Source organism: Corapipo altera, unplaced genomic scaffold, assembly GCF_003945725.1.
Source record: "Corapipo altera isolate COAL_440 unplaced genomic scaffold, ASM394572v1 61458, whole genome shotgun sequence".
Taxonomy (NCBI): Eukaryota; Metazoa; Chordata; class Aves; order Passeriformes; family Pipridae; genus Corapipo; species Corapipo altera.
The window spans coordinates 1,706-12,928 of NW_020885517.1; the positions used below are offsets into that span (position 1 = coordinate 1,706).

The window sequence follows — 11,223 nt, forward strand, 5'->3', positions numbered from 1 at the left end:
CTGTGTCCCTGTGGCCGCTGAGGCAGCAGCGCAGGCCCGAGGCGGTGCCGGGTCCCGGTGCAGCCGGGGCAGAGCGGCGGCTGCGCGAGCGGCAACCCCGGCGGTGAGTGCGGCAGCGCCGTGGGAGCGGCGGCTCCGGGCACAGAGGCCGGCGGCAGCCGCTGTGGCTCATGGAACCAAGTGGTCATTGGGACACTGCAGGGCCTCCTGGAATCAACGGGGCCAGTGGGACCCTGGGGAGCCTCTTGGAGCCAAGGGAACCCTGGTATGTTTTGGAACATCCTGGAATCAAGGAGCCATTGTGACACTGTAGGGCCTCATGGAACCAATGGAATCTTGGGACATAGTTGAAACTCAAATCATCAGGGCCATTGTGACACTCCAGAACCTCATGGAACCAAGGATCTGTTGTGACACTGAGAGGCTTCATGGAACCAAAGGAACCCTGAGAGTTTTTGGAACCTCATAGAATCAAGGGACCATTTCTGGCAGGATGCTCTGCTCGGATAATACCTAAACAATGGTCAGAGAATGGTCAGATTCTTCCACAGACTTCCTTCTGCCATGAAGCAGGGACAGCTCTTCATGGTCACTGCCCAAGGGTTAAGTGAAAGAGAGAGAACTACCCCCTGTGGTTGTGGGGTGAGTTACCTCAATCTCTGCTTCAGGATTGTTTCTTTTTGCTGGCTTTGATCCAATTGCTTTAATAGAATGACTTTGATAGACTGCACTGTCCTATCTTACACTATACTACTAGGAGGTTTTTAGCTTTTATAATTTGAAGTAAATAACTCTCTTTAAGGTCTTTAGTCTGTTCAATTGTGTGATAAATTTTCTGTTCATTTGTCATAATAAACAATTCATTTTATAGAAATATTTCTGATTTGCACTCACTGAAACCTTCAGGACAAAGTGATTGAATCACACCTCTATAATTCCTTCAATCAAAACCAAAATCTGAGCCTGAGATTGGATCCAACCACCCCCAGGCTCCTCTCTGAGAAGGAATTTGGAAAGCAAGGGGGTCCTTTCTGCACCTCGTAGCTCAACGAGACGGCTTCTGCCATCAACTTTGTCTAAGCCTTCCACCCCCCAGCCCCAAGCTGTGACACATGGGCATGTCTTGTGCATGCAGTGCAAACATGGACTCCTGAGCTGGTCATTTGCTGTCCCTCCTTGGAGGGAAGAACAAGCCCAACGGCCTGGGGTAAGAGGCCAGTGCTGGGAGCGGCGCTGACTGTGCCAGGGCACTGCTGGGTGCCCCCACCCTGAGCACTCCCAGCCTTGTGCTGGTCACTGCTGTTTTCCTCTGCAGGGCGTTGTGTTGGGCACATCCTGGAGAGCCAAGTGGAAAGCAGATGGAAGCTTTGAGGCCCTGGCCTGAGGAGATGCCCCTGCAGGATGGCAGTGCTGCTGCAGAGGTCAGCTCTGTACCAGCAGTGCCCGTGGCTGTCCCTGCCTGCAGTCCCTGGACAGTCCTGCAGCAGGACTGGCACCGACTGCCAGAGCACTGAGGCCTCCAACAACCCAGGGCTCTGCAGGACAGTGTGGAAGGGAAGGGAAAGGAGGCCATGCAGGAGAAGGGCTGCTGCTCCCTGGCAGTGCTGCTCTGCTGGGACTCTTTTCTGACCCAGCTCTGCACAGAGGCTCTGACCCTGCAGCTGCAGAGAAGTCAGAGAGGAAAGATGTGAGGCAAACAAGTCAAAGCAGAGTTCTTTATTTGGCTTAAGCACACAGCGAGTACAATTGCCAATTTGTACAGCCTGTGGGCCAGGCTAGAAGGGCAAACACTGAATTGAAAAAGGTGTATATATATAAAGATATAAATATATATCCTTATAGATATATTTATAAATATACAGATATTTTGGTGTGAACAAATTCTCACAAAAATAACACTCCTATCAGGAGCAAAAAATCAAAGAATATATGCTGGGCCTTCAATTAAGTCCATAACAGGATTGGCCTTTAATGAGGTCCATAACATGCAGAAGAAGGAGAGTTTATTGCTTCTGAAAAACACCCAGTTATCAGTTTCCTCATGGTATCCTTGATCTCCTGGTTCCTGAGGCTGTAGATGAGGGGGTTCAGTGCTGGAGGCACCACCGAGTATAGAACTGACACCACCAGATCAAAGGATGGGAAGGAAATGGAAGGGGGCTTCAGGTAGACAAAGAATGAGGTGGTAATAAACAGGGAGACCACAACCAGGTGAGGGAGGCACGTGGAAAAGGCTTTGTGCCGTCCCTTCTCAGAGGGGATTCTCAACACAGCCCTGAAGATCTGCACATAGGAGAAAACAATGAAAACGAAACAACCAAACATTAAACAGGCAATAACCACAGTGAGCAGAATTTCCCTGAGGTAGCCTGAGTGTGAGCAGGAGAGCTTGAGGATGTGTGGGATTTCACAGAAGAACTGGCCCAGGGCATTGCCCTGGCACAAGGGCAGGGAAAATGTATTGGCTGTGAGCAGCAGAGCATTGAGAAAGCCAGTGGCCCAGGCAGCTGCTGCCATGTGGGCACAAGCTCTGCTGCCCAGGAGGGTCCCGTAGTGCAGGGGTTTGCAGATGGCAACGTAGCGGTCGTAGCACATGATGGTGAGGAGGAAATATTCTGCATCAAGAAAGAAGACAAGCAGAAAGACCTGTGCAGCACATCCCATGTAAGAGATGGTTGTGGTGTTCTGGAGGGAATTGTGCATGGCTTTGGGGACAGTGGTGCAGATGCAGCCCAGGTCTGTGAGGGAGAGGTTGAGCAGGAAGAAGCCCATGGGGGTGTGCAGGTGGTGGTCGCAGGCTACGGCGCTGAGGATGAGGCCGTTGGCCAGGAGGGCAGCCAGGGAGATGGCCAGGAAGAGCCAGAAGTGCAGGAGTTGCAGCTCCCGCCTGTCTGAGAATGCCAGGAGGAGGAACTGGGTGAGGGAGCTGCTGTTGGACATTTCCAGTTCCTTAGCACAGAGTCTGTTCAGAAAAGGAAAGCACAGAGAACAGTAAAGACAGCCCCCTCTCAGCAAAGCCAGGGCAGTTTTCAGGGAAATCCCCTCCAAGTCAAAGCATTTCTTTTCTCTGGTTTGTGCTCTCTGAGGGTCCTGTGAGGAGCAGGAGCTCTGGCCATGTGCTGCCAAGGACTCAGCTTTGCTCTGCTGCAGTGCAGACATGGAGCTGCTTTGGGACAGCTCTCATGATCACAGGGGATGTCACATGGAACCCAGCTTTGATGGAAAAGTTCAATTCCTGTACTGTTGTCTTGGTGCAATTTGGGCTGCAGGAGAGAGGCACAGAGTATCCTTAAAAGAATTTTGACTGAGTGTTTTGGTTACAGTCATAGCAGCAGGAGTATCTTTTTTTAGGGGTAAATTTTTCTGACTAGAAATCTGAAGAGTGCTGAGACAGGACAGGCAGAAAGGCTCAGCTCTCCCTTGTTTATTGCAGAGCCAGGAGAGCTGCAGTGCCTCTCAATCTGTTTCCCATCTACCCTGCTCTTTCCCTTGGGCTACCTTGAAGAGGACTTCACACACAGATTCCTCTTTAAAAACCCCACCAAGATCTGTGCTGAGAACAGGGCAGTGCTGCTTGAAAGGGCAGCTCTGGGAAGTGTCCCCTGTGCCAGCCCAGAGGTGCAGCTGTGCTGGACAGAGCAGGACAGGAGCCCTCCTGCAGAGAAGCCAAGGGCTGGGACAGGAGAGTGCCCACCCCCAAGGGAAGGCTCAGCACTGCCCAGGATCCTGTGCTCATTTCTGAGACTGCCTGAAAGATTCATCTCTGAGAGTAAAATGGTTTGAATTTCAGTGCAGCCTCCTGAACTGATAGAGAAAAGAACTCTTTCTCGACCCCCATCACCCCCCAGGGTGCCCTTGAAGAATAGATATGGGTCCCTGGACCCAGACAGTCAGGTAGAGGACAGCCAAGAAGATCTCTCTAGAAAGCCTCCTGGTTCAGCCTTGTCTAATACACGGATTACAACCACAGGTATAAAAAAAAAAAGAAGGGTAGTTGTAGTCGGTGACTCCCTTCTGAGGGGAACTGAGGGCCCTATTTGTCGCCCAGACCCCTCCCAGAGAGAAGCATGCTGCCTTCCTGGGGCCAGGGTGAGGGATATTAGTAAGAGACTTCCTGAGTTTATTCAGCCCTCAGACTATTATCCACTGGTGGTAGTCCAGGCTGGCAGTGAGGACATTAATCGAAGAAGTGCCAGGATAATTAAAAAAGACTTCAAAGCACTGGGTCGGTCAGTTCAGGGGACGGGAGCACAGGTGATATTTGCCTCAGTTCCTGTACTATCTGGGATGGATGAGGAGTTAAATAAAGAGTGGAGTAAAAAAGCCTAACTCCTCAACAGATGGCTAAAGGATTGGTGCCACCGTCAAAATTTTGGTTTCTTTGACCATGGGGCAAACTCCATGGTACCTAGTTTCTTAAAATCAGATGGGATTCATCTTTCTAGGAAGAAAAAGAGGACTGTAGCCCATAAGTTAGCGAGGCTGATCAGGAGAGCTTTAAACTAGGTTTGAAGGGGGAAGGGGTTGAAACCGGGCTCTCCTGTGATCAGCCTAATGATGAAAAGCCTGAGTTAAGAATTAAATCAACAGCCCACCTGAAATGCATGTATACTAATGCACGCAGTATGGGCAACAAACAAGAGGAACTGGAAGCCATTGTGCAGCAGGAAAGCTATGATGTAGTCGCCATCACAGAAACGTGGTGGGATGACTCGCGTGACTGGAGTGTTGCCATGGATGGCTACACGCTCTTCAGAAAGAACAGGCAGGGTAGGAGAGGTGGAGGGGTGGCTTCATGTGTTAGAGAGTCTCTTGACTCTGTTGAACTTGAGATCAGCAACGATAAGGTTGAGTGCCTGTGGACCAGAATCAGGGGGAAGACCAACAAGGCCGACATCATCATAGGTGTCTGTTACAGACCGCCCAACCAGGATGACGAAGGGGATGAAATATTCTACAAGCAGCTGGCGGATGTCTCGAAATCATCAGCCCTTGTCCTTGTGGGTGACTTTAACCTGCCGGATATCTGCTGGGAGCTCAATACTGCAGAGAAGAGGCAGTCTAGGAAATTCCTGGAGTGTATAGAGGACAATTTCCTCCATCAACTGGTAAATGAACCTGCCAGGGGTAAGGCCCCACTAGACCTGCTGTTTACAAACAGAGAGGGGCTGACGGGAGATGTAGTGGTTGGAGGCCGCCTGGGAAATAGTGACCATGAAATAATAGAATTTTCAGTACTCAGAGATTCAAGGAGAAACAACAATAAAACCTCTACGCTGGACTTCCGGAGGGCAGATTTTGACCTATTCAGAAGTCTAGTCCAGAGCATACCCTGGGAAACAACCCTTAAAAACAAGGGGGTCCAGGAGGGATGGATGTGCTTCAAGCAGGAAGTTTTGAGTGCACAGGAACAGGCTGTACCAATGTGCCGAAAGGCAAGCTGGTGGGGAAGACAACCAGCTTGGTTAAACAGGTTGATTCTGAAGGAAATCAGGGATAAAAAGAGAATTTACCGACTGTGGAAGAAAGGGCTGGCTACTTACGAAGAATTCAGGAAGACAGCTAGATAAATGCAGAAAGAAAATCAGGGATACAAAAGCGCAATTTGAAGTTAAATTAGCCACTTCTGTTAGGGATAACAAAAAGTCCTTCTATAAATACATTAATAACAAAAGGAGGAGCAAAGAAAACCTCCATTCTTTGAGGGACTTGGAGGGAAACATAGTTAATAGAGATGAGGAGAAGGCTGAGGTACTTAACACCTACTTTGCCTCAGTTTTTACCAGTAGGACAGGTGGCCCTCAAGGCAACCGGCCTCTGGAGCTGGTAGACAGAGATAGGAAACCAAATAGCCCCCTTGTATTCCAGGAGGAAATAGTTAGTGACTTACTGAGTCATCTGGATCCTCACAAGTCTATGGGACCAGATGGGATCCATCCTAGGGTAATGAAGGAGCTGGCAGAAGAGCTTGCCAAGCCGCTCTCCATCATCTTCCAACAATCCTGGCTCACTGGGGAGGTCCCATATGACTGGAAGTTGGCAAATATCACCCCAATCCATAAAAAAGGCTGCAAGGCTGACCCTTGTAACTACAGGCCTGTCAGCCTGACCTTGGTGCCTGGCAGAGTTGTGGAGCAGATTATCCTGTGTGAAATCACACAGCAGCTACAGGATGGACAAGGGATCAGACCCAGCCAACATGGGTTTAGGAAGGGCAGATCCTGTTTGACCAACCTGATCTCCTTTTACGATCAGGTGACCCACCTGGTGGATGAGGGAAAGGCTGTGGATGTGGTCTGTCTGGACTTCAGCAAAGCCTTTGACACTGTCTCCCATAGCATACTCCTGGAAAAGCTGGCAGCCCATGGCTTGGACAGGGGCACTCTGTGCTGGGTCAGGAACTGGCTCGAGGGCCGGGCCCAGAGAGCGCTGGTGAATTGAGCTGCATCCAGTTGGCGGCCGGTCACCAGTGGTGTTCCCCAGGGGTCTGTGTTGGGTCCAGTCCTTTTTAACATCTTTATCGATGATTTAGATGAGGGGATTGAGTCCATCATCAGCAAATTTGCTGATGACACCAAATTGGGAGCGAGTGTCGACCTGCTGGAAGGCAGGAGGGCTCTGCAGAGGGATCTGGATAGACTGGAGAGATGGGCTGACTCCAATGGAATGAAGTTCAACAAGGCCAAGTGCCGGGTCCTGCACTTTGGCCACAACAACCCCCTGCAGCGCTACAGGCTGGGCACAGAGTGGCTGGAGAGCAGCCAGGTGGAAAGGGACCTGGGGGTGCTGGTCGACAGGAGACTGAACATGAGCCAACAGTGTGCCCAGGTGGCCAAGAAGGCCAGTGGCATCCTGGCCTGCATCAAGAACAGTGTGGCCAGCAGGAGCAGGGAAGTGATCCTTCCCCTGTACTCTGCATTGGTGAGGCCACACCTTGAGTATTGTGTTCAGCTCTGGGCCCCTCAGTTCAGGAAGGATATTGAGGTGCTGGAGCGGGTCCAGAGAAGAGCAACGAGGCTGGTGAAGGGACTGGAGCACAAGTCCTATGAGGAGAGGCTGAGGGAGCTGGGGTTGTTCAGTCTGGAGAAGAGAAGGCTTAGAGGCGACCTCATCACTCTCTTCAACTACCTGAAGGGAGGTTATAGCCAGGTGGGGGTTGGTCTCTTCTCCCAGGCAACCAACAATAGGACAAGGGGACATGGGCTCAAGCTCTGCCAGGGGAGGTTTAGGTTAGATGTTAGGAAGAAATTCTTTACAGAGAGGGTTATCAGGCATTGGAACGGCCTACCCAGAGAGGTGGTAGATTCACCATCCCAGGAGGTATTTAAAAAGAGATTGGATGTGGCCCTTAGTGCCATGATATAGTAATTGGAGTTGGATCAGGGGTTGGACTTGATGATCTTGGAGGTCTTTTCCAACCCAATCTATTCTATGATTCTATGATTCTATGAACAATGTCTCTGCTACAATGCCTAAGCAGGAAACACACCTCAGGACTAATTCCTTTCCTGTAACCCCTGTCTTTTCTTAGATTTTCAAAAGATTCTCCATTCAATATCATGTAGTGGTCTGGAGCTGTGAGCAGGTCTGACCCTGCAACAGTGAGACATGGAAAAGATCCTCCCTCAGCTGTCAGGTTTACTCCTTACCCACAACCCTTGTGCCCCAGCCCTGGCAGCAGCTCCCCGGGCCGGCTGAGAGCTGCCCCTGGCAGGCAGCAGAGTCCCTGCCAAGCACAGCACCCTGGGCTGCAGGACCCTGCTCTGCCCCACAGCCCTGGGCACCCCTGCCTGCACCCCCAGCTTCACAGCTTTTCCAAACTGCCCCAAAACAGCCCCTGCTCACCCATCCCATCAGCTGGGGCTGGGCCAGCTTTAGGAGATGCCTCCAGGAGCTGCCCCTGCACTGCCCTGCAGCCACAGACTCACCATGTGCAACCCTGCCAAGATTCCTCCTGCAGGGAGCTCTCAGCCCTCCTGCCAGTGCTGAGCACCTTGAAGCTGTCTGTGCCCTGCTGGTGTCCCTGAGCTGGCCTGGCAGTGCCCTCAGCCCTGCTGGGCTGTGCAGAGGAGCTGCTCACCAGCAGAGCTGTCTCTTTGAAGCTCTTCTTGCTTGCCAGGAACTCCCTGTGTGCCAGGAGCCCGGCCCAGCTGAGCAGCACAGCAACAGCCCCAGGCATTTAGTGACCCTCGGGGGGGTTTGAGGTTGTTTACATGAAATTCAGTCCCTGAGAGGAAGTTCAAACAACTTCTCAAGAAGTCAAAGTGAGATGGAAACACTAAAGTTTCTCGTAGTGCTAATGAGTCTCACTGAGGGACACAACTGAGAACATGTCCCCATGTCCCAGTTAGAGCAGAAATCTGCAGACAGTGATGACAAGGATGGACAAGCAAGGCAAAGGTGGCTCTGATGCTGAATAAACCTTGATTTGTTTCCTTAATCCAGAGGGCCAAACCCTGACCCCCATCCCCTGGGAAGGCAGATCCTGTCCCTGCCTCATTCCTCAGGGCTCTTCCTGGGGCACTGAGATGTGGGATGTGCAATGCCAAGGGCAGGACCATGGGGTGGCCCCTGCCAGGCTGCTGACCAGGGAGAAGGAGGCGATGAGGCCCCAGGGCTGCAAGGGGCACTCCCCTCCTCCTGGCATCAGGGGCACAGACAGCAGCCATGGCCAAAGGCCTGCAGAAGGTGGCTGTGTCAGGGCCTTTCAGCTTCTCCCCATCCCTGTCTCCTCTCCAGCCCAGGCTGTCCTACGGTGTCCATGCCCTGCCCCTTTCCCTGCAGGCTGTCGTCATCCCCCCGGCTGCCCCACCTGGCTGGCACCTTCCTGCACTGACATCTCTGCGTCCTCCCTGGCTCTTCCTGTACACACAAAGCCTTGGGCTCATCCAGACTCCTTCTGGGTGATGTGTTGGATCACAGAACTGCCCTTGGATGGAAATTCTTTTCTCCTCATGCCAGCCTGGACCTCCCCAGCTGCACTTGCCATTAATTCTTTCTTTCTCGTGCTGTTTTCTGCTACGACAAAAGCATCCACCCTCTCTGAGGCGACTCTTCAAGCACTCCCAGGGTTCTTCTCTGCTGTCCTCTGTCTGCACACCACTGAACCCACCACTCCTTTGCCCCTGTAGAGTGGTCATATGTTTGAGACCTCCAAACTCCTTCCTGGGACATCTCTGAGCACTCTCCAAGGTGTCTGCTGATGAAAACATGGTCTAAGATAGTCACAGGGATACATTTTACCAAGGGCTGTAGTGGCAGAACATGGGGTAATGGCTTTGAACTGAAATAGGGGAGCTTTATATTGGATAAAATGAAGACATACTTACCAATGGGACTGGCAACAACTGAAAGAGGAGAGGATGTCCCATCCCTGGATTTGTCCAAGGTCAGGAACTTTGAGCAGCCTCAATTAGTGAAGATGTCACTCTCCATGTCCAGGGACTTGGACCACATGAGCTTCTATGTCCCTTCCAAGACAAACCATTCTGTGATTTTTTGGGTGCCAAACTCCCTCTCCAAAGAATTTCTGTTGCTAGGACATGAATTACCATGTTTTTGCAGACCTTTTAAACTCAAAAGGTAAAAATCAATTCAAATAAAGTTCCAACACCTCTGCATGACAGTTTCACCAAATGGGTCAATCGCAGAGCCTGTCAGGATGACCTTGCCAGCTGAAGATGGGGTGTCAGTGTAGATTCATGACGGACAATAAAGATACAAGGAGTCAGTTATGTGCAGGAAAGATGTCTTCCTTTTATTTTCTCATCTGCTTTTTTATACCCCTTGCTAGCAGCAAGCAGTATCCGTATTTTAGGTAAGCAAGCAACAGCATTTTTATTGGTTAGGATCTATGGGTGATACATTTGTAAAGCTCAAGGCCTTATTGCAGTTCCCACATCCTGGGCCTACCAACTTTACAGCCTGCCTTTGTTTTCTCCATTAGGGCTGTGTACTGACTTCCTTATCATCAAGGATACACTCAAAACTTTTCCCAGTTGATATCTCCATCCTGGGAGCTGATAGACCCGCTATTAACTCCATCAATTCCCCTATTCTGTAATTGTGCAAGAAATATTCCCTGTGTCGTCTTTTGCAGGGTCCTTTGCAAACACGACACAATACATGGTAACATTACTAGCACAACTATGACTATTATCAAAACAAAGATCCCCATCTTGAGTAAGGACAGTAACCAATCCGAAGTGCCACAATTAGACAACCGGCCTTCCAGGCCGAAAAACCCAGTTTCCCATGTGATCTTCTTTGTTTGTTCCTGAAGCATGGCAATTTGTCTGCAGATGGATTCAGAGTGATCTGAGAGATTTAAACAACACATGCCTTCAAATTCCTGGCAACCATGTCCATGTGCTAATAGCAAAAAATCAGTAGCAGCACGATTCTGCAGTGTAGCATGCCGTGCTCTATCTACATCCGTGGCAAGCTTATACAAAGTATCTGAGGTCAAATTTGCTTGTTTGGTCCCCCAGCACGCCAAGGCATTGATTTGCTTAAACGCTTTTGCTGAGGCAGCTTGTGGCAAAAACAGAGAGGCAGACACAGTAGATGCCTGACCCCACAAAGTTAACGTGTCCCGACATTTAGAGTCAAGGGCCAGTGACTGTTTGGTCAAAACATGACTGTAGAGATGGGAATGATTCAACAAAAGCTTTTCTGTGGGGGTAAGCAAGCCTAATTTACCAAAGGTACAGGATCCCCCAGTGGGCTTCACCGGAATACCTGGCCATGCCCGATTGCCACAAATCAAAAAGTATCCTTTCGGGAGTTGACGAGCAACTGTTACACTAGGTGAGGGTCGCTTGTGTGTATATAAACACCAAACAGATGCATTCTGGTAAAAGGGCATATCTGGGGACAAGTCTTGTGAAAGAGTTTCTGTGGTAGCAGAAACATCATCTCCCTTACTGTACTTATTAACCAGCAGTGTCGCACCCGTATAATCAAAATAAAAGCAAGCAGCAGCAGTTAAGGTACCCAAAATATCTAGCTCTTGTGGTGCAATGCCTACTGGTAGCTTACCAAGCCAGTCGTTTACATTTGCGATGCAGCTCTGCGCAGAAGCATTACAAGCCTTTGTTGCTACATCAGGTAATCGTGTAACATTAGAAACAAGTTTCACTGCATCAGAGTTATTTACAGGTGCCCCAACAAGGCATGTGAAAAGGTAGCTCTGGTTTTGCCAAGGAGGCACAGAAGGTAGTC

General features: G+C 50.3%; 1 protein-coding gene across 1 annotated transcript; it reads right to left on the reverse strand.

Annotated features, from left to right (window-relative positions):
- Window positions 1-1,860: 1,860 nt before the first annotated feature.
- On the reverse strand, window positions 1,861-2,940 carry LOC113940577 (olfactory receptor 14A16-like). The gene has a single exon (XM_027631733.1). The coding sequence runs from the start codon at window positions 2,938-2,940 to the stop codon at window positions 1,969-1,971; it is 972 nt and encodes a 323-aa protein (XP_027487534.1). The 3' UTR covers window positions 1,861-1,968.
- Between the last annotated feature and the right edge of the window lie 8,283 nt (window positions 2,941-11,223).

Bases quoted from the DNA above. Each gene is read 5' to 3' on its own strand.
- LOC113940577 (XM_027631733.1), bottom strand. From the start codon at position 2,940: ATGTCCAACAGCAGCTCCCTCACCCAGTTCCTCCTCCTGGCATTCTCA.